The sequence below is a fragment of the Astyanax mexicanus genome, chromosome 1, assembly GCF_023375975.1.
Source record: "Astyanax mexicanus isolate ESR-SI-001 chromosome 1, AstMex3_surface, whole genome shotgun sequence".
Classification (NCBI taxonomy): Eukaryota; Metazoa; Chordata; class Actinopteri; order Characiformes; family Acestrorhamphidae; genus Astyanax; species Astyanax mexicanus.
Genome location: NC_064408.1, coordinates 75,076,893 through 75,102,073, shown reverse-complemented (window position 1 = coordinate 75,102,073; position 25,181 = coordinate 75,076,893). Strand labels below are relative to the sequence as shown.

Below are 25,181 nucleotides of genomic sequence, written 5' to 3'. Positions count from 1 at the left end.
CATACTGTGGGCAGTATTGACTCAAATGAGCATCCTCAGCCTGAAGTGACCTTCATCTCCAAGCTAGCTGGCTCTGTAATAAGTTGTATTGTTTTTATTGTTATCCACGCTAGGTTTTACACAGATAAGTGAAGAGCAATGTGCTTTCTTTGATCTCCTTTCAGTTCTTGCTTTCCCAGTCTTCATGAGTTACCTTAAAACCTTCTATTGACTATGTCGAAGCAGGAGAGACAAGTCCACAGCTGATGTTAACCCAAGCTTTTGGGAGAGAAAAGTGGATCAATACCTGATATATTGATTTGAAGTTCGATCATGGTGTTTACCTTTAGGAATTAACCCTATACTTGTTTTAATGAAACTGACTTTGTGCACACAATACATAATCCAAGTAAAAAGTGATTGGCCTAATCAGTTATTTTAAACCTTTAATCAATTTCAATTAGCTTTATATATATCATTTATTAACTAGGCACATAAAGGTCATAAATTATGACAGTTAAATCTTGTGCAATAACTTTTTAATTTTTAATGTAAAAATGTTTTTCATGTGTTCAGTCTTTGGACGTGGCAAACAGTAATAATTAGAGCTAATTATTGCTAAATATAGCTTGAATACACATGAAATTGTAGTAGCACATCAGTGTGAAATTAATAATACTGCTGTTATTGTTATTGGCTGTTCTAGATTAAGCATGGACATTTAATAAGTAATGGAAGCTTGTAACAGACATATATGTAGCAGACATATATTTTACCCTGTATGTTGTAGTTTTACTCCACTAACCACTGACTAAGCAATAGGATCTCATTTAAGTCATACCTATGACTAAAAATACCCTAAGAAATTCTTAACATTTGCATAAATATATTTAATGCATACAATATCAGTAGTTTATGATTGGCACTGAACCAGAGCCAATAATTGCATTTAACTTGAAGAAGAATTGAGAAATCATTGTTGTGGCAGCTACGTTCCTGCTGCTTTTTCTCATCTGTGGAGCTTGTAACAAAGAAGAAATGGACAGAAACTCATGCAGAACGAGTTAAGAGTTTAACATTCTACTGTAGTAAAGCTGAGCGTAAAGGTAAGGCTTAGATTAGGTTGGGCTAAAGTTAGAGTTAAGGCTCATTTACGCTCAATGCTACATATGCATATGAATATGGTTGGAGACTTCTGTCAATACTTTACATTTTTTACGTTCATATTTTTCATGTTTTCTGAAAGCGTTCATACGGATGGAATGGAGCAGTACGACTGGAAACCATGGGAAACATGTAGGCTACAGTTCAAGCAAAACACAACCACTGCAGTAGGGATACGACAAAAAAGAGACTCGGACAGAACACTTTTTACACTGTTATTAGCCGTTTACACCGCTGCATGTTTTGTCTAGTTTGTAGTTCATACATTATCACAACCTCCTTCTCAGATACCTTTGACACTGAATTTCTCTCTAGTGGATTTTTTAACATATAATATAAAGTCTTCGAATACGTCAAAGTCAACTTAAAATACTGAATTTTGAAATGGTCTTTAGTCACATATGTAAAAAAAAAAATTCCACCTAAAACCACACTAGACTAACACATTGTTAGGTTCCAGAAGCGCTTAGAATGATGTTAATTTTCACAAAATTGGTCCAACTTATGTATTTCCTTTAGTTCCTTGAAGATATGCTCTTGGAGATTCTCCAGTTGGCTTAGGTATTGAGATAGTAGCATAATCACTGGGTAATGTTGGTTAATCAGAATTACAATCGAATTGATAAGAAAGTTAGTAAATCAGGAGTTAAACTTAAAACCAGTTCTACCAGGAAGACTCTAGAGGCAAGCGTGCAATAATAGCAGCTTTAATTTCGATAGTATTAACAATGTATTAGATAACAATTTATGTAAAGTTAGTCTTTGGCGTAGGCCCTGTTGTTGGCCCAGGTATGCAGCATAAAAATAAGCATTAAAATAAGACCCTCGCAGATCTTCCATATATAGGAGGCAGGGGCGGAGCCAAGAACCGGGCTGCCAGTGGAACCAAACTGGAGGTATTGGGAAGGAAGGAGGAGAAATGAAACAGCGCCTGCAAGCAGAGAAGGGCGAGTAAGGGCAGGGTCTTATAAAGACAGGTGGAAGCTGGTGATTGGTTGAGATACGAGTGATTAACACAGGAGTTTCCTGCCAGAACTAGAACTAGAGCTGAAGCTTATAGTTTTGCATCTTGACTATAGGTCTTGACTTTGGAACATGGTCAGATACCGATATTGTTAAACAACTTTTGCAACAGCCTACTTTCATTACAGTCTAATTAGAGTTGGGACTTTTTTCGCACCCTAGGTGTCTGCTAGCAGCTTCTACCAAAGGCACAGGAGCCTGTGTTCTTATTATAACCTGTGGTTACATGGCCAGTCATGAGGCTAATCATGAAGCGTTCTTGTGTGTTTGTGCTCTGAGAGCAAATGAAAGCGAGAAAACACCATTAGCCTCAACTCAGAGCACTAAAGCCTGATGAAAGTTCTCACTGGTGACTGTGCAAGCGGTGCTAAATTACTGCAGGCACATACACTCATACACTCACACAGACACACACACATACATCCTGCAGTCACACTGAGTGAGTCAGGCCATCTGACGCAGGTAGAGGCGAAGTCCTCATCACGCTTCTGAGACCAGGCAATGAGACACCAATCAGAGAACACGGACCTGCTTTATTTGATTGTCCCCTAGAGTGCCGGACGGAAGCTGGAGCGCCTCGTTAGGAGTCGTGTTTTCATTCTTCTGATGTGAGAGTAGTGAAATGAATGATATCCTGTGACACATGGTAGTTTAAGGGCTTTGCTAGACATGATGCCATCTGAAGTGAGAATGTGGAACGACCAGCCAAGCAAATCCGACTGGTCACCCCGCATAAACGCCAAGCGGTCTGAGGGATAGTCACTCCGGTCCAGCTGTATCGAACAAACAAGTTTTGCATCGACTTAAAGTAGGAATTCAGTCTCCCAAGACTGAGCGCTCGTGTCTGCAGTAATGTGAGGGAGAGTGCAATTGGCTGCAGAAAGAGATTGCAGAGATTGGAGAGCTCTGGGGCTATGTGCTTCTGACTCACTCGGCCCATTTCTAGTCAGACTCGGAGACACACACACACACACACACACATACAGGGGCTCAGTCTTGTGTGTTGAATGGGAGGAGGCAAGCGCATGGTGGTGTCCCGCAGCTGGAGCATTTGGGAGATGTATTAGCTGCGACGTCTGCTGTGGAGGCCCGCAGTGGAGAGATAGAGGACAAGCTCTCAGCTCACTGCAGTCCAACTTCCACCATCAGCGCACTTACAAAGTCCAGTATTCTGTTGCACAGAGATGCACTGTACGCTCGGCTTACAGTTTAGTAGATATCTACATATACAGCTTCGGAAAAAATGAAGAGATCACTTCAGTTTCTGAATCAGTTTCTCTGATTTTGCTATTTATAGGTTTATGTTTGAGTGAACTGAACATTGTTGTTTTATTCTATAAACTACGGAGCATTTATTTGCAGAAAATGAGAACAGGCTGAAATAACAAAAAAGATGCAGGGCTTTCAGACCTCAAATAATGCAAAGAAAACAAGTTCATAATCACAATGTTTTAAGAGTTCAGAAATCAATATTTGTTGGAATAACCCTAGTTTTTAATCTTGGCATGTTCTCCTCCACCAATCTTACACACTGCTTTTGGATAACTTTATGTCACTCCTGGTGTAAAAATGCAAGCAGTTCAGCTTGTTTTGATGGCTTGTGATCATCCCTCTTCCTCTTCATTATATTCCAGAGGTTTTCAATTTGGTTAAATCAAAGAAACTCATCATTTTCCAGAGCTATATATACCTTTTGTATATTAATTGGCCCTTTTTTTTTCAAAAACATTTGACAAATAAGGGCATATTTTGGGTTTTGTATTACTTACTGTATTGTGTGTTACTTCACAGTTCATCAATCACCCACTTTCTTATTTATTAATGCCAAACCCCCTCATAAGACTACAACTGCACTGCAAAATAACTAAATCTTAGCAAGTGACATGGTCTAATTTTAACGCAATAAATCTTTTTTTCTCTGATAAGATTTTTTGTCTTACTAAGCATTGTAAGTATAAGATTATTTTGCTTATTTAGGAACAATGACCACAATGACACTAAAATAAGATATGAATATTTTTTCATTCTCCTGTTAAGTTACTATTTTGGAGATACATTGTGATAATATTTAATCATTGTAATAATACCATAATAGCAGTCACTGATTAAAAGATTTAAAAAACTTCAAAATCCTAACAAGCTCTAAATGGCGTGTGTCTGTTCTTAAACAGTATGCACGCACGGAACATCTTTTAAAAAACAGTTATCTTCTGTACACTATGTGGACACTTGATCATTCAGTTTTTCTTTAAATATTAAGGTTATTAAAACAAATTTATCCTGCTTTTGTTGGAGGAACAGAGTCTCCACAGTCCAGAGAAGGCATTTTACCATGAGGATTTGATTGAATTCAGCGACAAAAACATTACTGAATTCAGGATCATCATTACCCCACCTCATCCCCAACTTCCCAACTCTCATCCAAAAGTATTGGATGGAGGACCATCATCCCAGAGAACACAGGTTCACTGCTTCACAGCTTAAAGCTGGGGGCTTTATACCCCTCTGTACTATGTCCATTAGGCATAGAGCTAATATAGGTTTAGGTTTATCTATTTTAGAGAGCCCTATTCTATTAGCAGTAGTTCTCTACAGGGACTAGACAAGCTGTGACCAGTCTGACTAGTGGCAGCAATGGGTGCAACTTAAAGTAGCTACATCTGAATGCATTTTTTAGCATGGGTGCCCACAAGCATTTGGATTTATAGTGGTTTTATTGTTTTATTGTCTTTTTTATTGTTTTTAATGCTTGGCAATATTGTTGTCAATGCAGTCATGCCAATAAAGCTGCTTTGAATCTTGAATCTTCATAAAAAGAGAATAAGAGAGAGAGAGAGAGAAACAATAAAAGAGAGAAAGACAGAGAGAGAAAAAGATGATAAAGCAGAGGCAGAGAAGATAGAAAGTGACCAAGAGCAAGATATGAAGAGAGAATAAAGGAGAGAGAAACAATAAGAAAGAGAAAGAAAGAAATAGAAAAAAAGATGCAAAAGAAGAGGCAGAAAAAATAAGGATATCAAGAGCAAGATAGAGAGATAAGAGAGAATAAAGCAAGATGGAGACCAAGACAGAGAAATGAGAGAAAAAGATGAAAAAGAAGAGGCAGAAAAGATGGAAAGAGACCAAGCGCAAAATAGAGGGATGAAGAGAGAATAAAAGAGAGAGAAAAAAAGATGAAAAAGCAGAGGCAGAAAAGATAGAAAGAGACCAAGAGCAAGATAAAATGATGAAAACAGAATAAAGGAGAAAGAGAGAGAGAGAGAAAAAGATGGAAAAGAAAAGGCAGAAAAGATAGAACGAGACCAAGAGCAAGATAGAGAGATGAAGAGAGAATGAAGGAGAGAGAAAGAGAGAGAGAGAGAAAAGGATGAAAAAGAAGAGGCAGAAATTATAGAAAGAGACTAAGAGCAAGATAGAGAGATGAAGAGAGAATAAAGGAGAGAGAGAAAGAGAGAGAGAGATAAAGATAAAAAAGAAGAGGCAGAAATTATAGAAAGAGACCAAGAGCAAGATAGAGAGATGAAGAGAGAATAAAATAGAGAGAGAGAGAGAGAGATGAAAAAGAAGAGGCAGAAAAGATAGAAAGAGACCAAGAGCAAGATAGAGAGATGAAGCGAGAATAAAGGAGAGAGAGAAAAGGATGACAAAGGAAGAGGCAGAAAAGATCAAAGACCAAAGCAAGATAAATGGATGAAGAGAGAATAAAGGAGAGAGAGATAAAGATAAAAAAGAAGAGGCAGAAATTATACAAAGAGACCAAGAGCAAGATAGAGAGATAAGAAGAGAGAATAAAATAGAGAGAAAGAGAGAGAGAGAGAAATTTGGAAAAGAAGAGGCAGGAAAGATAGAAGGAGACCAAGAGCAAGATAGAGAGATGAAGAGAGAATAAAGGAGAGAGAGAAAGAGAGAGAGAGATGGAGAGAGAAGAGAGAGCGCACACATTGCTGTTCTGGGACTGTGAAGCTGCATGCCCCACTTTGTGCAGGGGAGCACTGTATCACATTATATGAGACAGGGTGGTGGGGGGTGTGTGAGGTTGGAGGGGGGGGGGGTGTGTGAGGTGGGGGGGGTGAGTGGAATACTAAGCAGTGTTTCATGCACAGACTGCCAGACTGCACTGACCAGCAGTGACTTGAGGACAACTGAGGTTCTGATGCTCTGCATGTAACAGGTGTAGAAAAAACACTCCCTCACTCCACTGTGAGTGACATGCCTTGCAAGTGTGTTTGTGTGTCAGTGTATGTGTCAGTGTGTGGGAGGAGGTGTGTGTATGTGTGTGTGTGTGTGGAGGTTATACAGCATTCACAAAGGGCCATCCTTTCACCAGAAAAGAACGAGGCTTTTATTGTTATTGCTGAACAGCTTTCAAGGCACCTCCCCAGCATTTGGTGAACACTTGTTTGACTGGCCTTGGCTCTAAAAAGTGCACACACACACACACACACACACACACAGATACACACACTCGCAAAGCAACAGTCTATGCAGTAATAAGACACACTGTATGAGTGTTAGCTCACAGAGTGAAAGAGAGTGAGAGTGGGTTCAGCATTCACAATGTGTGGTTTTTAGGCCAGACTAACACACTCACTCTCCCTGGCCTTGTAAAGTGCTTTTAACTAATGCTTTTTGGTCCCTGAGGTTAAGGTTAGGCTGTGACAATTCATATTACTAATGTTATATTATGATTAATACATATAAGTGCTAATAATACACACACAGTACTGTGCAGAGGTTTTATCCTTCTAAATAATCATGTTATTTAAAATGTCTAACTCAGCAATAATGTGTTACACTATAACGGGTGTAAGTAACAATACAGTAAATACAGTAAAAAGTAACAAAAACATTTACTTTTGTCTTTCATATAATTTCAGATTTCTCCCCCCAGTCTCCAGCCAGCACCCCATTGGATGTGTTTAATTCAATTATTTGGCTCTCCTGATTTAACATAATTAAGCACAGATTTATCAAATACAAATACAATGAGTACTATTATTTTAATAAACACTGACTGTACAGATAAGCAGATTTGAATTATGCTAAGGTTTACAGGTGCCTAAAACTCTAGCACAGTACTGCATAGATACAGCTCTGCTATCTGGTTTCTTTGATTTTACCAAATTGAAAACCTCTGGAATATAATCAAGAGGATGGATGATCACAAGCCATCAAACCAAGCTGAACTGCTTAAATGTTTTTACCAGGAGTGGCATGAAGTTATCCAAAAGCAGAGTGTAAGACTGGTGGAGGAGAAGATGCCAAGATGCATGAAAACTGTAATTATTCCACCAAATATTTCTGAACTCTTAAATCTATGACAATGAACTTTTTTATTTCGTCGCTGTCCGATGAAAAACACGTATCTCCAGTTTTTGCGTTTTTTACTTTTTTTCATGTGTTGAATGTGGGAATGCATCTCTACCTATCCATACAAGTGAAGATGAAAATAACCAATCAAAAGTCTGAAAAATCGCTCATCTGTTTTCCGCGTATCTCCATTGGCTGCTAGACCTGTCTGTCAAACCGCGTATCTCCTCCTCCCAACCCCCGCCACCTCTCTCTGTGGACGTGAAGAAAGTTGTTCTCCGGCAGCGTAGCTCAAACACTCAAGGTAAGAATTAAACTGTATCCGTTTTAACTAGTCGCTAACACGTGTAAATATGTGTCACAGTTCTATGTTACTTCATTTGAGCAGTGTTTATTACAGATTTTCGTTCGTAATAAGGTTAACTTGCTTAAAGGCTAGTCAGCTAAGTTAACTAGCTAGCTAGCTAGTTGTCTAAAACACACATTAGCTAGCTAGCTAACTAGTTAACCGAGGGTCAGGCAGTTAACGTTATGTTTTGTGTGAAATCTGTCTCTTTCAGACCAGAAATGTCTCTCTCATTGAAAGAGCTATGTGCACTGGTAAATGTACCGTATGATAGGACACTGGAGGAAAAGGTGTTTAGTGAGGAAGATGAGGAAGACGAGGAAGAGGGTGAGGCTGTAAGGCAAGAAGAAGTCGTGTTAGGATGCATTGAGTCCTCTTGTGAGGAGCAAGGTTTATGGAAAATGTGTATTAACATTAAGTCAGACAGAGTAAAGATTTCAGAATTTAAGTTTTTACTCTTCAAAACAAAGCCTGAATTCGGTCAACTAGTGCAGGCACTGTTACAATATTTTCTTTTCTTTTTATTGAAGATGCACTTTGCCCCAGAAATATCTCTGGACAAGAACAGGCCACTGAGGATGTGCAAGATCAGGTGGAACATAATGAATCCGAAAAAGACGGTATGTGTCTGAAAAACACACAGAGGGAGAGAAGTGTGGGTGTGAGAGAGAAAGAGAGACTATTTAACCCATAAAAGTTTAGACCCAGTTTTGAATATTGATACAAAATCCCTAAGATACTTTACCTGAGATATTTACCTGATTATTTCTTATTACATGAGAAAGGGGGTACATAACTTAATATTTTAAGGTTAAAATTCCAATGTAACATAAATGATAAGAATAATTTAGTAATTTGAATTTTAACATTTTGTTCTAGAAATAATTTCAGAGCTAGTTATATGAAAAGTAAAGGGTTTAGGACACGTAATTATGAGATCTATTGGGCTGAGCACTGGAAATGCAAGAAAGCAAATAGCAAATTTTTCTGTTGTTTTTTTATTAAAGATGCACATTGTTCAAAAAATATCTCTGGACAAGAGGATGCTGCTGATGGACAAGATCAAATGGCACACAATGGATCTGAACTAGTGGGTATGTGTGTGTCTCTCTCTCTCTCTCCCTTTTTCTCTCTCTCTCTCACACACACACACACACACACACACACACACACACACGGATGGACTTGTTATCCCATAAGAGCTCAGACCCGGTTCTGAATATTGATACAAAATCCCTGAGATACTTACCTGAGATACTTACCTGAGATACTTACCTGAGATACTTACCTGAGATACTTACCTGTTTAAGGTTAAAATTCCAATGTAACATAAATGACAAGACTAATTTCATAACTTGAATTTTAACATTTTGTTCTAGAAATAATTTCAGAGCTAGTTATATGAAAAGTAACACATTTTAAAGGGTTTGGGACACGTAATTATGAGATCTATTGGGCTGAGCACTGGAAATGCAAGAAAGCAAATAACAAATTTTTCTGTTGTTTTTTTATTAAAGATGCACATTGTTCAAGAAATATCTCTGGACAAGAGGATGCTGCTGATGGACAAGATCAAATGGCACACAATGGATCTGAACTAGTGGGTATGTGTGTGTCTCTCTCTCTCTTTCTCTCTCTCTCTCTCTCACACACACACACACACACACACACACGGATGTACTTGTTATCCCATAAGAGCTCAGACCCGGTTCTGAATATTGATACAAAATCCCTGAGATACTTACCTGAGATACTTACCTGAGATACTTACCTGAGATACTTACCTGAGATACTTACCTGAGATACTTACCTGAGATACTTACCTGAGATACTTACCTGTTTAAGGTTAAAATTCCAATGTAACATAAATGACAAGACTAATTTCATAACTTGAATTTTAACATTTTGTTCTAGAAATAATTTCAGAGCTAGTTATATGAAAAGTAACACTTTACACTTTAGCGTTTGGGACACTCGTTGTGTTTTTTTTATTTTTATTAAACACTTGAAATGAAGTAAGAATGTTTGTTTGTTTTTTTCCTTCAAGAAGGCAATAAAGAAAATGATGTAGCTGAGGAGGCTTTAGGTGGAGAGTCTCGCATGGGAAGACCAAAAAGGCGGACAAACACAGAGACCTGGAAAGTCAACACTCAGAAAAGGAGAAGAATGATGGGTCAGTCATATCTTGGAAGAAGGCAAAATGAGGAAGTGACGAGGGAAGAAAGAAAAATGGGTAGGCCATGCCAGTCTGTATTTTGTAGGAAATCGAAAAAGCTGCACTGTGAAGCAATACAGGAAGCGGACAGGGAGGCAATTTTTAAATACTTCTGGGAAAAATTAGACTGGAGGGAGAGGAAAATTTATGTTGTGTCACTGGTAGATGTAGGCCCTGTGAGAAGACGACGGACAGGAGAAGAACAGTCAAGGAGGTCAGCATCCATTCTGTGTCACCTTAAAGTGGATGGCAAAAGGACCAGGGTATGTCAGAGCATGTTTCTTTCAACACTAGGGATCAAGCAGTGGTGCTTTCTAAGTTGGGTTGGCCGGAGAGAGCCTGAAAAGATAAAGAAAACCAGCATCAGGAATGAAGAGGTTGAGTTCCTTCAGCAGTTTCTAAAGGACCTTCCTAAGGTTCCATCTCATTACTGCAGATCTTCCTCTACAAAAATGTACTTGGAACCTCTTTTTAAATCCATCAGTCATCTTCATTCTGAATACACCCATGCTTGTGCAGAAAATAATGTCCAGTCTCTTTCAAGACAAGTATTCAGTAGCATTTTTAACCAATTAAATCTCTCGCTGTTTCACCCCAAGAAAGATCAGTGCAATACGTGCTGTTCATATAAAGTTGGAAACATAGATGCTGGCACATGGGAAGAACATTGCAGGAAGAAGGAGTCAGCAAGAGTGAGCAAGCAGGAAGATAAAAACAATGCAACTGAGAAAACAATGGTGGTGTGTATGGATCTGCAGGGTTTACTTCTTTGCCCCAAACTTCAAGCCTCAGCACTCTACTATAAAACCAAGCTTGGTGTCCACAACTTCACAATGTACAACATGGCAACCCATGATGCTACTAATTATTTGTGGCATGAAGGGGAAGGTGGACTCACAGCTAATGAATTTGCTTCATGTATCATCCACTTCCTTGAGGAACACAGCATGCATGATGAATACATCTTATGGAGTGATGGATGCAGCTATCAAAATCGCAACATAGTTTTAAGCAATGCTCTGCTGAAGTTTGCAACTGAGAAGCAAAAGGTCGTTACCCAGAAGTACTTGGAAAAAGGGCATACACAAATGGAATGCGACTCCGTGCACAGCGTGATAGAGAGAAGACTGAGAGACAGAGACATCCATGTTCCAGCCGAGTATGCCACGGTGATCAGAGCAGCACGGTCCAATCCCAGGCCATACAATGTGCAATATGTCAACCACAGTTTCTTCCAGGACTACAGCAAGCTGAAGCTTTGTAAGTCCATCCGTCCTGGCAAAAACCCTGGAGAATCAACTGTGTTTGACCTCCGGGCTATCAGGTATGCTCCATGACATAGATTCTCATCTGTCTCACTCTAGTACGCTCAATTATGTCTCATTGAGTTGCACAAACATAAATAAAAAATTAACAAAACAGACATTCGCGATTAAGATAATGGCAGTTCTTATCACCACCCAACTGATATATCCCTGGTATCATTACTGGTTATATTAAACTGTTGTTATACTTACCTTAGCACTTTGAATGACCGTTGTGTATGAAAGGTGCTATATAAATAAACTTGCCTTGCCTTAGATGCTTACCTGTTATACTTACCATAGATGCTTACCTGTTATACTTACCTGTTATACTTACCTGTTAAACTTACCTTAGATGCTTACCTGTTAAACTTACCTTAGATGCTTACCTGTTATACTTACCTGTTAAACTTACCTTAGATGCTTACCTGTTATACTTACCATAGATGCTTACCTGTTATACTTACCATAGATGCTTACCTGTTATACTTACCTGTTATACTTACCTTAGATGCTTACCTGTTATACTTACCTGTTATAAATTTGCACACTTTTTGTGTTTTTTACCATTTGCTCTCTTCCCTCTGTTTTCCTTTGATCTCCTGGCCCCTTTCCCATTCTTACTTTTCACCCTCTTTTTCTCAGGTACAACGTGGATGGTACCATGGACTACAAAACTGTCCATGCAGATGACTGGACACCTTACCTCTCACCCACTCTTAGGAAGAGGAACAGTGACACCACAGTGCTACCACTGTACACATCCAGCCTGAGAATCAAGGCGCTGAAATACAAGCACCTCCAAGAACTTAAGAATTTCATTCCCAAGGACTTTCATGGATTTTATGATTCACTTAACTATGAGTGATATGCATCACCAGTCTGCAGGTTCACTGTTTAATGTGGAGTTGGCTCACGTGTGTACATAAAAAAAAAAAAAGCCACAGACCATTTTCTTGAGTCTGACTGTGAGTCTCAAAACATGATTTATGTGTTTTCCTAATGATTTCCCACAAGTAATTCAGATTTGTATCCAATATCTACATGGAGTTTAGTTATTTATCAAAAAGAGATATAACATTTTATTAGTAGTTGATACAGGTTATTCTATTGAAATGTTTGTTGGTTCGTATGTTTTTTCTTGTACATATCTGAAATTTATATGAGGTTTTTATTAAATAATTGACGTTTCCTCGTACAGTAAATAATAACTTGATTTATAAATTACATTGTCTGTAACTTTTAAATTTGTATTAGTTGAAAGGTATCTAAGTGACATAGTAAAACATTTCTTAATAAATCTATAAATATCTGTCATGTTGTGTTCTTGATGCAGAATAGATTAAAATATAACAAATATTTTACAATGCAGTATTTCTGAATTATATTTCTGAATTATTCAGATTTTAGTGTTAAGAATTGTTCAGTAGGAATTTCCTAGCTAGTTATCTGGCTAAACTGATTTGTGAAAGACGTATGCATTGGTTGATTCCAAAAGGTGGGAGCAGAGGAAACCAGGAGCATGCATCCTGCCTCTTTAAAAGGCAGTAAGGTATTGTGCAAAACAATATGTAAACAGTCCAGGTCTTGCTAATATAATCAACTGTTTAAATATGCTGTGTTGGGGAAAACCCGTTTTGTAGAAAAATATTTTCGTAGTTTTTTTTAATGTAATGTTTGGTCTCTTTTGGGGTATGAGGATCAGCTGATCGCGCATTTCCGCGCGTCAGATATTAAACCAGCATGGAAACAATAAGTCACACTAAGGATTCAGTGTGATTTTTAGTCAATAACAGTAATACTAGACTCTGCTCCCGTTAAAACATGATTTATACCGGTAGAGTGTAAGGAGAGCGTTCAAACTGCGCAGCTTGGTGGACGTGACTCTTTGGAATTCACTGTAACGCCCCCGTATGGAACACCCGCGTATGTCCTTTTTGCCGTGTACAAAGCACGTAAGTCCATTTAACATATAAAACTATAGAACTTAAGAAATCAAAATAATATATATGAATTTTAGAACTAAATTATATGTAAACAGCGTTATCTGTTGTTTATTTTACCCAATATTATTTAATTAAAAACGTTTTTTGCTTTTCCTGAAAAGTCCGGTTTTTGGAGATACGTGCTTTTCATCGGACAGCGACGATTTGCATTATTTGAGGTCTGCAAGCTCTGCACCTTTTTTTGTTAATTCAGCCATTTCTGATTTTCTGCAAATAAAAGCTCTAAATGACAATGTTTTTATTTGGAATTTGGGAGAAATGTTGTGTGTAGTTTATAGAATAAAACAATAATGTTCATTTTACTCAAACATAAACCTATACATAGCAAAATCAGATTCAGAAACTGAAGTGCTCATTTTTTTTCCAGAACTGTATATGAAAAACAATAAAAACGTGCATCTCTGAAACAGCAACTTTACAGGAGAGTGATAAAACCTTCTTAACTTTCAATGAAAGTCAACGTAAAAAGAGTTTTTTTCAGGTAGTTTTGGAGAATTTATTTTGGTCTGTTCATCAATAAATTTTGACATAGTGTGACAGTGGGACAGTTTGTCTGTACAAATTATGTAGTGATCTAAAAATCTACAAAAATGTAGATACTTGTTTTTCATTGAAAAGCAACAATATATTATTGTTTTAATGATTATACACAGTAATTGTACACAGTTGCATATTACTGTAATGATGGTATGATGATATACTGTAGTGTTGTTTGATGACTTAGGCATATGACATAAACTGATATTAACATATACCGCTGTAATATTATTGGACATGTGTAGTTTTGCATGGCAGCTTGAGCAGCATGACATTAAGACACGGTTATGCAGCAATGTATGTTATGCTGCAGGTTTAAGTACAGTGTTACCCTGACCTGTATACTATTAAGAGCTATTCACAGTGATTCACCTACAGAACCTTTTATGTTTTTCTTTTTGACAGAAAATGACTTATGAGGAAGAGCTGTGAACACTGCCCAGGAACACTCTGCTGAAATCCAGCACACAGGAGGAGAGCTTCACACACACCGCCCCACCCTCAATCACCCGATCTCAGGTACAGCCTTCTGTTCTGCACTGACACTCTGCTGTAGCTTTAGCAACACTTTACTCATTACGTCATTCTTTTGAAGTGATTATTTTAAATGGAATTATTTCACTCCAGCTGATTCACAAGTTAATATTTTGCAGCATTCATACATTTAGACTTCTAAAATAACAGTTCAGTTCATTAAACTAAATGTTTTAAACTCAGAATGGAGAGATGAAACAAAAACAACAAATTTTTTTTGTATACTTTAGTTGAGAATTGTTAAGAAAGTAAAACACTAGAACCCCATTTACACCTGTTTTTTTAATGTGACTAATATCTTAATTGCGAAGAATTTAACCTCATGCATTTACACTAGGTAATTAAACACGCCTTCAGTTGATCAGAGTGAACTTAGATTGCTGTTTAGGATGGAATATGCAAATAAGCGTTTTGTGTGGCAATTATTAGGTTAAATCTCAGAGTCTTGTAGTAACAGATGGGTTCACACTGCTATAATGGGTCTCAGGTCACCTCCTAAAGTAGTTTGAGTGATCAGACTTGTATCTGTTTTGGGGCTGGGCAATATATTATACATAACAATGCATTCAAAACTACTTTATATAAAATTGTAAAATTAAAAAAGCCTGCTGTACATAAACACTGTATTTAGAAAAAAATATATATTTGGGTGGTTTGTGTAAAAATGGTTTAGTTTCTGGAGGGATGACAGTGAATTGAGTTTATGGAGAGAATTTTAGAAACAATGTATTTATAGACACAACAACTTAATCCAAAACTGTTAGCTGAGCCAATTAAATACTTGCTTACATTAACAGTCCACTGTACCTTTTCTGTACATATAAAATGTTTTATTATAGTTTAAGGATGTCCTTCCGCTAAAATGCACTTTTCTTGTTCTTTGTAAAATACTATAGATCTCTCTGAGTTGTAAATGATAACCTCTATTGTCTGCAGTAGCTAATAAAGAAAAATATATAAAAAAAAGAGTGGCCTAGCCCACCTAGACTTGTGACCGCCCACAGGCAGAGATGAAGCCATCCAGAGATGTGGTCTCATTAGACAGGATCTAACAGCACTAGAAACAGCAATGGCAGTTCGTTCCTGTGTTGTTTGTGCAAATATCACATCGGTGTTTATATGCTTTGCCCAGTAATTCAGAGTTAAGGAACAAATGGTTAGAATGTGTCTATAGAACACCACCAGCGAAGTACAATTAATATAGGTAGGTGTATGTTTAGAATAGTTCTGTTTACACTAGTCAAACCTGGGGTGGATTTTTACTTTCTGGACCACAACTACTCACCTCTGTATAAGTAAATATGTTTACATAGGATCTCCAGTGGATTTGGCGTTTTACAGAGACTTTAAGACTAGGTCTGTGGCTGAACTGCACTTAGCAGGCTTTACACGTGTTGTAAAGTAACATTTGACATTGCAAATACTTTTTTTTTTTTCATAAAAAACAGCTCACAAGGCATTCATTCAAAGTAAAGACCACAGCTAGACATTTTAAAATGATTGAAAAACGATGGAATGACACCTTTCGCATTAAGCTTTGTAAAGATTTCATTCTATGAGTTTTTAGTCATATAGCCCAGCTTTAGTTTACACTTGTGTTTTCATGTGGCTTCACTCAAATTCTATGATGCAAACAGGTGTATGAGTCAGTCTCGAGCGCTTCATACTGATTGTTAACTCTGTTCCACAGATGGAGGTGGATGCAGCTGATAAGCGCCATCGTACGCGATCCAAAGGTGAGCATAGCACAGCACACACACACAGCACACACATAGCACACACACACACAATCATTACAACCTACCAGTCTTTACTGTTTAGTTCTTCATATTTCATCATTTTAATGACAGATAAGCCACAGCTCACATCAGTGCACTATTAATAGCTACTGTATTGATTTCTCCGGCAGACTTACTGAAACATTGACACTGATATTGATACGATTGGGCAGCATAATTACTATGATATAGGCGATATTGATATTTTCTCTTTCTAATTGTATTTTCTTTTCCCGTCTTAGTTGCCGTGGAGACTGGAGCCCAGGAGCTGTTCAGGTTAGTTGGCATGCAGTGAGAGGAGTGTGAAAACAGTTATTCTTTACACGTCACGTTCAGTGACCTGCTATGAAGTGGCAATGATTGAATGGTTCTCAAGGCCAAAAACACACACACGTATACACACAAGAGCAAATTCGCTCCGGTCACGGCGACGGAGTTTCAACAAGGAGGCGTGCACGGCGTTGCCTGTGCTCACAGCAGAGGAAGTAATGCGTAATTTTGCAGTGATATCACTCAATGTGATTCACTCCAAACAGCGTGTGCCATGGGTGCAGCCTATAAATAAAACTTCCTTTTTAATTGCCTTGAGTGAGAACATATGATCCTCCCAATTAGTATTGGTAAATATCCCTATGCTCCTAATGAAATCTCACATCATAATGAGGCTGAATGGACGGCTTTCTTCCTCGAGGGCGGATGGAGATTTTTTATCAGGCGCTGCTCCGCTCGCCTCAGACTTTGCTTCTGTACACCGCCACTCTTGGCACCCTTTACGAGCCTGCTTAATGGTAGCATCTCCATCATTAAGAATTGTTTAGCATCCCTCACCCGCCAAAGAAATACTAAAAGTTTATTTTTATGCTGCCTTGTTACTCTCAGATGCCTTCAGTTAAAATTACAGCAGCAAGGACAATGCGGTTTATGGGAGTGCAGCCAGTGGCCGTTGTCTGCATTTCCGTGCCTTTTTTTATTTCCTCTCTATATGGATGGCAATGCAAATAAATAAACCATGTTCACCCACTCTTCCTGTCTGTCTAATGCTCCATCACTACGACCTGCTGCCTCAGCAGATTGGTCCCGCTCTGTAGCTCAAGGCATCCATAATACCAATAATGAATGTGTCACCAACTGTGATCAGACACAGATCCATGGCCAGCGTCACCTTGAGGAATCCACATAAAATGCTGGACTGAACAAGGACTTAATGATGGCTGGAAGCACACAGGGCCTCACCTGCTCACAGGCCTGATCAGACATTCATTCATTTATTCACTCACCCATTCATCCAAGACCAAGAACCTGGACTCGTGATTGGTGCATTGCCAATCACATGTAGAGATATATTAGCCGGGCTATAAATAGAAAGTGGAGCACTTGCTGAAGGCTCTGACAGAGATTCATGGGAGTCTGCTCTAGACAGTCTGTGGCAGCAGAATAAAGGGGATTGGGCTTCACCGCGTCTAGCAGGTCAGAGATTCCAAATCTGGCACTTTTTCCACCTGGCTTTTAGCTGGGTAAGGGTCTAAATGGAGCAGCCAGAGAGTGAAATATGAAATACAGTCTGAAATATGCAGCCTGTTGAGTCACCAAACCAGAGAATCACCAGAAGGGGATTCTGAGAAAAGCTGATGTGCTGTTTGTGTGTGTGTGTTGTTGTTGTTGTTGTTTTTTTTTTTTTTTTTTTTTTTTTTTTAGATTTTTATGACAGAACGTCCTGAGATTTTAGAAAAAAATCTGAGAAAAGCAAGTCCAACATACAATATCAAGATCAACAACAAGAATTAGACTTCATTAACAAATGTTTCTTGGTACCACCTTAAATTAAGGCTCCTTTATAAAGGGTTTATAAATAATTTATTAATAACTAAGTTTATTAATGTTATAAATTAGGTTATAAACCAGTAATAAGCAGTTACAGCACATAAATAAAAAGGGCAACAGTGGCCTGTTGTGTACCAAATAGTGGTTCCACATTCATTTATACTTTTAAATCTCAGATCTTACTAGATTCTTATCTTACTTTGTCTTTTCCATCAGTCAGCATTAGCATTTCTGTTAATAACTTTATTCATTTAACAATAATGACATATTAAATGACTAAACTGACTTTCTTTTTTTTATTTTATTACATATGTTTAAAAAGTATTTTTTACTGTTGATCTTTTTATGTATGTGTTATAAATGCTTATTAATGTTTTTAAAGTATTTACAACTTAATTATATAACCATTAATAAACTCCTTTATCATTTTTTTATAAACCCTTTATAAAGGAGGTTTATATATTTAAGTGCTACCTACTTCTTAAAGACAAGTATATATTTTCTTACATGGTCTAAAAATATCTACTGAATACATAAATACAAATATAAAAAAAAAATTAAATTTGTAATTTAATCCGTCTCCCCTGCTTCTTTAAGGATATACAAAAAAAAAAAAATGATTAATTTGAAAATAAAGCATTCATCACTACTTAAATAAACCACACTGCACAAGGCACTTTTGTGTTACATATAATATAGTTAGTTACTAGGGTGAAATTCTTCACAAAATTCAGATTTTCCAACATAACCGTATATAAATGTACTTTATGTTAACATGAGGCATATCATATGGTACCTTATTAAGCTCTAGCCACAAGCTAATATGTTAGCCCCAAGCAGGCCTATTGCATGCTTATGGTCAGGGTGAGCTTTTGGATCTTTTTCAGCAGACGCTTGTTTAATCAGACGATTGTTTAATCATGTTTCATTTGCATTTACATTTTACAGACTTTGCTGTAGAGTATAAATTCTAAAAGTATCCTTAATCTAAGATGCTTCCAGGTACAAAAAATAGTATGGATGCCTAAAAACACAATGCTCACATGATAGACATTGGACTTGTAGTCAGTGTTTGAAGACAGCAAGCGTTTCTGTCAGATGTAATGTATCTAAATATATGCAACACATATAGAGCACACTGCACTTTACTGAAAATACGTTCCTAAATACATTTTACAGTATTTTCCCTGAAAAATCAGTATAATGTATTTAAAACAATATGTAGGGTTGGACGATATGACACTAAAAATAATATTACGATATTTCATGGTATTTTTGCGATAACAATACTCTTGGCAATATAACAAAACAATTAATTAAAAAAAATATTTTAAGAATTCACTACTTCAACAAAATGAATACAATATTTTATTATTGCATATGATATGATATGGCACACACCTAACTGAGATATAAAAAAATACAATAATCTTATTAGATTTGTAACAGAAGTCAATGATCCAGAATGTCATGATACTAATAATGCGCTCCAAATATCTCCTTATACCCAGGACTAAAGTAAAATAAACGATACTGAACAGATATAATATGTTATAATCTCTAGTAGATATATAATGGGAAATGAGAACAGTGTAATTTTTTCTTTTGCTGTCCACAATATCAAAAAATGTTGGCAATATTATTGTGTACCATACGAGATGACACACCCCGAATAATAAGCATAGACTGTTTATTGTACAAGTCTTGTGATTTTACGAAAACAAAAAATCTGTTTTTAGTAACAATTTTTTAATTTACAATTTTAGTAAAACTAATGGTAAAATAAAACATTTTAATTAATTTAAAAATTCTGCAATATTTTTTGTAATGTTGATACATCACAACTATAGTTCATAACTACAAGAAAATATGCAAGAAAATAAATATTTTCTGTCACTCCTCCTGACAGAAAATTAGTTATTTTTACAATGTGTATATGACCCCGGATCCTTGCATCATATAAAATCCTGTGTGTGTGTGTGCGTGTGTGTGTGTGTGTGCCAGCCCTTTTGGTAATCCTTTCCACCTCTTATCTGCAGCTGTCCCACACCAGGGTGTGACGGGAGTGGGCACGTCAGGGGCAAATACGCCAGACACAGAAGGTAAGAGGCAGGTTATCAAATCTATTCATGTGAGAGAATGGAAGACGTAAAGGTCATCTTCAGGGCTGTGTGGATGAGTGGATGGGGCTGGAAGTGTGTAATGCTGTTAGTGGGTAAGTCACTCCATATTAACCCCTTGACATTCACAGATTCTAGATGTGGATATCCATACAGTTAAAGAGATTTCTCTTCTAAAAACTGTTTATTCTTTTGTGTGTGAGTGAAGTGCTTCTGTTTATTGGCAGTAAGCTTAGATTCACGAATTTCTCCAGCACAGAGGTTGGAGCTTTAGCATTAGTGGCTAACCGCAAGTGCTTAGTGCAGTTAGCAACTAATGCTAATGCTGCTCCAGCAGTGCTGGCCAGGGTTAACAGCAGGCTACAGGCCAATAATACTCACTTCTGAATGACAAAAGAGCTAGCGCTTAGCTGCTAATACTAATGCTATTCCAGTTCCGGTGCTGTGGAACTGAACTGAAACTCCAGTTTTTCAGCGGACTGGCTTTATTTCTTACAACCTGACTGGTAAGGATTAAAAGGCGCACTGATGATTTTTGGGAAAATAAGGTGCGCCTTATAGTGCGAAAAATACAGTAAAAGTAATTAATGGTGTGAAAATACATTTAAATGTTGTAGCTAAAAAACAGCAATAAAATTGGCCTATTAAAGTTAAAGCAGCATATTGTAGCAATGGGCATTTATTTGCTACTGGGCTTCCCCATTTAGAGTGGAGTGTAATTAAATTTTACATGACTGTTGTAAATACAAGTTCACTGACACTTGAGTGGCAAGCAAGCCAACACGCCTAGGCAGCAGCTGATGCAAACACACTTATTACCGGTACCCTTTCCAAGTCTGTTATCCAGCTTAACATCATAACATCACCTTATTTTGAGATATCTATCTAGCGTCAACATATCTGTAGAAATGTGCTGACATAGCTCATGATCTGAAACTAGAGTACAGTAAGAACAACACAAGATAAGTACGGCAAAATAAAAATGCCTAGGTTTCTCGTCCATCAGGAGGAACTCTAGTTTATCTTCTGCTTGCAACATTTTAATTACTGTAGCTCTGAATAACAAGTAAAAGCAAATTACAGATTTACTCTTGTCTTGACTCTTCTTCAACAACCTTGTTTTAGGTCTTTTAACAGTTTTGGTCTCTTAACTTGTAGTTATAGCTCGCTAAAGATCCATAATTGCTGGTGTGCATTATGCCAGTCTAATGCACGCTACACCAAAGATACATAGTGCTGTATATGTGTTTTAATGACAGAGTGCCATCCAAGAGCTAATATAAGATACATTTACAACTGTTTTTATGAGTTTTTGTTTTTATGAGTGTCACACCAAGCTACATTTGGAGGCCGGCCCGTCCCTCTATAGCCTGATTGACTTCCTGTTCACGCCAGCAGCGCCTGCCTCAGTGGCTCACCTCTTAAGCAGGCACTGAAATTAGCTATCCAATTAGCCTGTTAGCCCACCATGTAGCCCCGACGTGAAGCAGGCTCTTCACGATGCAACACAGCCTAGCCTCTCAGTGAGAAACGGAAGCTGTAGATGAATAAAAGTGATGTTAGAGCACAATGAGCCGGTATTGTCTGGCTAGCCGCCACGCTCGGATGCTCGTGCGTGCCTCTTATTAGCATGTTTCAGGGAAGCGCGTGAATCTGGCATCATTAATATGCTAATCAGATTGAGGAGAGCTCTTGCAGGAGTTTGCCTGGTTGTTTCATTCCAAGCTGCTTGTTTTTCTTTTGTTGCTCGCCTTTTGTCCTTTACGACGAGGCCTGAATACATAGGAACTCAAAAACACTAGTTAACTTTTTTTTTATTTGCTTGTACTTTTAGATGGACAGTTTTAAGTTGATATCCACATCAAGATTATTTTCAGCAAAAAAATGATGACTTTCGATACGATACCTGCATAAATATCTCAATATCGATCAAAAAAAACCTAAAACATCATAAATTAACGGAATAATAGAAGATTGAACTCAAAATGATTAGTTTTTTTTTATTAATAATAAAAGAAAAATCAGAAAAGATGAACAATTGGGATTATATTTATTACATGTTAGTAAGAACATAATATGAAATGGAATCTCTTTAAAAGTTAACTTTGTCTGTGAGCTGTGAGCACTCTGAGAGTGGAGCCCCTTCTAACCAGAAAATCTCTGAAAAAAGTGTCAGAAAAGCAGAGGAAACTGGAAAATAAGGCATGTAAAAGCTAATCTACTGCTGATTGGGCTTTATTATGTGATCTGTGTGGTGTTTCACACCCATGGATTGTGTGTAGAGTCGAAGCATTGAGTGAATCAGTTCACCATTTGACCAAAGTATGTAAAGTATTCAGAGAAACATAAGGTGCGCTCCTGCTTCTACTACAAGGAGTGCTCCTACATAGTTGGAGAAGCTGATGAGATGGACAGCAACTGTAGAAACAGAGAGGAGGTCATAATCTGATATGATTATATGTGTGCTTTTATTATCTGTAAAAATCAACTTTATCATAATGATTGAGCATCAGGTGATTCCAGACGTTGAAATGAAATGGTAATGTGTATTTCTGCGGGAGAGATGATGTTCCCACCTATGGGAGTCAGCTGAATGAGGTTCGGGCATCACAGTCCGGGCGCATGGCGAGGAGTGCTGTGGCCGTACTGTAATGAGGACACTGTATCACCTGTGAGCAGTGTGCTGCATCTGCTGCGCCCCAGCCAGCCATTACAGAGCCATGATGACAAAGCAATTGCTGTTTCTGGCTCTGGCTGTGTGCACAGGGGGCTAGACCATGGCAAAGGTTCTTTCCCCTCTGGTGGAGGGCTAATGTACAAAAGAAGGCGTCTGCATTATTCATTCTAATAGCCTTTCAGCGCCAGACGCTAGTGGGCAAGTTGAACGCCACACTCACATCTGAGGGCGTCTCAGATGTGTCTCAGAGTCGGAGTACCTGTAAGAAGTTTTACCTCACTGTTATGCAGGTCTGTGTGGGGGGACATCTGTAGATCTGTGATGTTTGCAGTGAGAGGGAGAGAAGGTGCATAACAACAAGAGAAAGAAAGAGAGAGAGAGAGAGAGAGAGAGAGAGAGAGAGAGAACAAGAGGGATACAGCAAGGGAAATAGAAGGAGGGTAAAATCTCAGTAACAGTTGTACAATAAAACCTCTTCAAAACTGCTTTGATAGTATACTGACTAAGACTAGGGCTAAATTCTAGATATATACTTTAATCTTTGTCCATCCATTCACATAGATAATATCCCAGTTGGCACACAACCGACCTTCAATATTGAAATGTGGTTGAAGTAATGTATGTTGTTGTTTCAATGCTGAAACAACTTTGAATCAACATTTAATGTTCAATGGTTGTGCTAACGTTGAAATTTTAACGTTGAATCAACGCAATGTCCTCAACCTTCTGCTTTTTAAATCAGAATTTTACATTTCCTCTCCATATCATTTCTAAAAACGGTTGGATGAAGGAATGAAACAGTGTTTTACTTCTATTTGCAGTAACTGATTTTTAATTTAACATCATGTTCATGTTCTAATAGTTTTACTGTTTTAGTGTTTTTGAGATCAGATGTTGAATCAGATTGGTAGTGGTGGGTAACTTTTGTTTTACTCAGCTTTACTGCAGTGATGTAATTTTATTGTTAACACTTTGTTAATCATAGGATTTTCTAATTTTAGTGAGCTATGGTTTATTAAAGGTTGAACATTTGTCGTTGAAACAACGTTGCTATATCAACAGTTGATTCAACGCTTATTCAACGTTGAAATGTCAGCTGGGTAGATAATAGGCTGAGTTGTGTGTGTGACTGTTTACATACTTGTTTACTTGCTATAATACTAGCTTTCACCTGCAATAGCAGCTTAGCAGCAGATATAAAGCTATGAACTGTATTATTATCATACAGATGGAAAAGCTATAACTTTATAGTTCCAGACCAGGCCAAACAGCCTTTTTTTATCTTTCCACCACTTTATTACTGCTAAGTGACTTCACTGACCCTAACGTACTGTATTTGTGTGCACATCATCTTGTGTTTGTGTAGCTATCATTTTTTAGTACATGCACAACTTGAAGCAGCCATTAAAATGCTTAATTAATAGTAAACAGCAAGTATTTCTATAGCTTAATAGAGAAAGAAGTGGACCCCTGTGGAAAAAAAAAACAGGAAAAAATATACAGAATGGCTCGATTTTTGAGCTCTTATTGCAGTATTAGTGAGTTTAAGGGCGTTTTCACACCAGCGCTATTTGATCCGGTTAAAACAGACTCTGGTTTAGTGCGGTTCGATTGAGCAGGTGTGAAAACAGTAATTACACCCAGGTTCAGATCAGAAGAACCGGACCGAGACCAGCTAAATGAGGTGGTTTTGGTCCGTTCCCAAACAAACTCTGGAGCTGTTCACTTGTAGTGAGAACTTGATCCAGTCTCAAGCCAACCCAGCTATTAAATATAGTCCATTTATTTGAGCTAAACTGCTGATGAGGCACAGTTGAATCTGATATATTAGCCAGATAATGCTAATCACCACCTGTATGAACAAACTATGTCTCTGCTCCACGCACGGTATGTGCTGCGTTCACTGCTCACAACTGTGAGATTCGGTTTACTACGTGTACATCTGTGCTGCACTTCCCACTGAAAACACTGTGATTGAAAGAGCAGTTGTAAATTTTGGGTGTTCTGTGTTAAAGCAGCTTCAAACTGCACAAATCTACATGCCGGAACACATAATCTTCTCACTATATTTACTTGCACCCACGCTAGACAGCTCTGACCAATCAGAGGAGACAACGCACTCTCATGGTTTATTGGTGCGCATTTTGGTGCGTTTAGGTTTATATCTATGTGAAACCAAACCAAACAGAGGGAGAAAAAACTCCAAGCAAACAAACTCATCAACTGATTCGGACTAGAGAAACAAACTACAGGTGTGAAAACGCCCTTAGTGGAAAGCTCTAGGTAAATGCTGCTACTGCACTGTGTAACTTTGGTGGAACAAGCAGTAGACCTGTCACAAGTGCTGCATAGTTCCACATGCTTATT

At 37.8% G+C, this 25,181-nt stretch overlaps 2 protein-coding genes across 10 annotated transcripts in view; both read left to right on the top strand.

The window, feature by feature from the left end:
* Positions 1–25,181, top strand: part of myt1la (myelin transcription factor 1-like, a) — a 100,347-nt gene that overhangs the window by 17,023 nt on the left and 58,143 nt on the right. For all 6 annotated transcript variants that reach the window (XM_022685999.2, XM_022685984.2, XM_022685995.2 and 3 more), the window contains exons 3-6: positions 14,290–14,403; positions 16,109–16,154; positions 16,439–16,472; positions 20,057–20,119. In XM_022685999.2, the coding sequence (XP_022541720.1) occupies positions 16,109–16,154; positions 16,439–16,472; positions 20,057–20,119 (143 nt within the window). In that variant the 5' untranslated portion in view covers positions 14,290–14,403. The remainder of the gene's footprint in view (positions 1–14,289; positions 14,404–16,108; positions 16,155–16,438; positions 16,473–20,056; positions 20,120–25,181) is intronic.
* On the top strand, positions 7,625–12,653 carry LOC125804229 (uncharacterized). Of its 4 annotated transcripts, XM_049483212.1 has the most exons (6): positions 7,625–7,780; positions 8,037–8,149; positions 8,353–8,442; positions 8,830–8,916; positions 9,340–9,426; positions 11,987–12,653. In XM_049483212.1, the coding sequence occupies exons 2-6, from the start codon at positions 8,044–8,046 to the stop codon at positions 12,112–12,114; spliced, it is 498 nt and encodes a 165-aa protein (XP_049339169.1). In that variant the 5' UTR covers positions 7,625–7,780; positions 8,037–8,043; the 3' UTR covers positions 12,115–12,653. The 4 variants fall into 4 exon arrangements, with proteins under 4 accessions (XP_049339169.1, XP_049339171.1, XP_049339170.1 ...); XM_049483214.1 differs by lacking the exon at positions 8,830–8,916; XM_049483213.1 differs by lacking the exon at positions 9,340–9,426.

Excerpts from the sequence above, each read along its gene's own strand:
- LOC125804229 (XM_049483211.1), top strand. The coding sequence starts at position 9,923 with ATGGGAAGACCAAAAAGGCGGACAAACACAGAGACCTGGAAAGTCAAC. Across the intron at positions 11,362-11,986 it reads TTTGACCTCCGGGCTATCAG|GTACAACGTGGATGGTACCA; the intron begins GTATGCTCCATG and ends TCTTTTTCTCAG.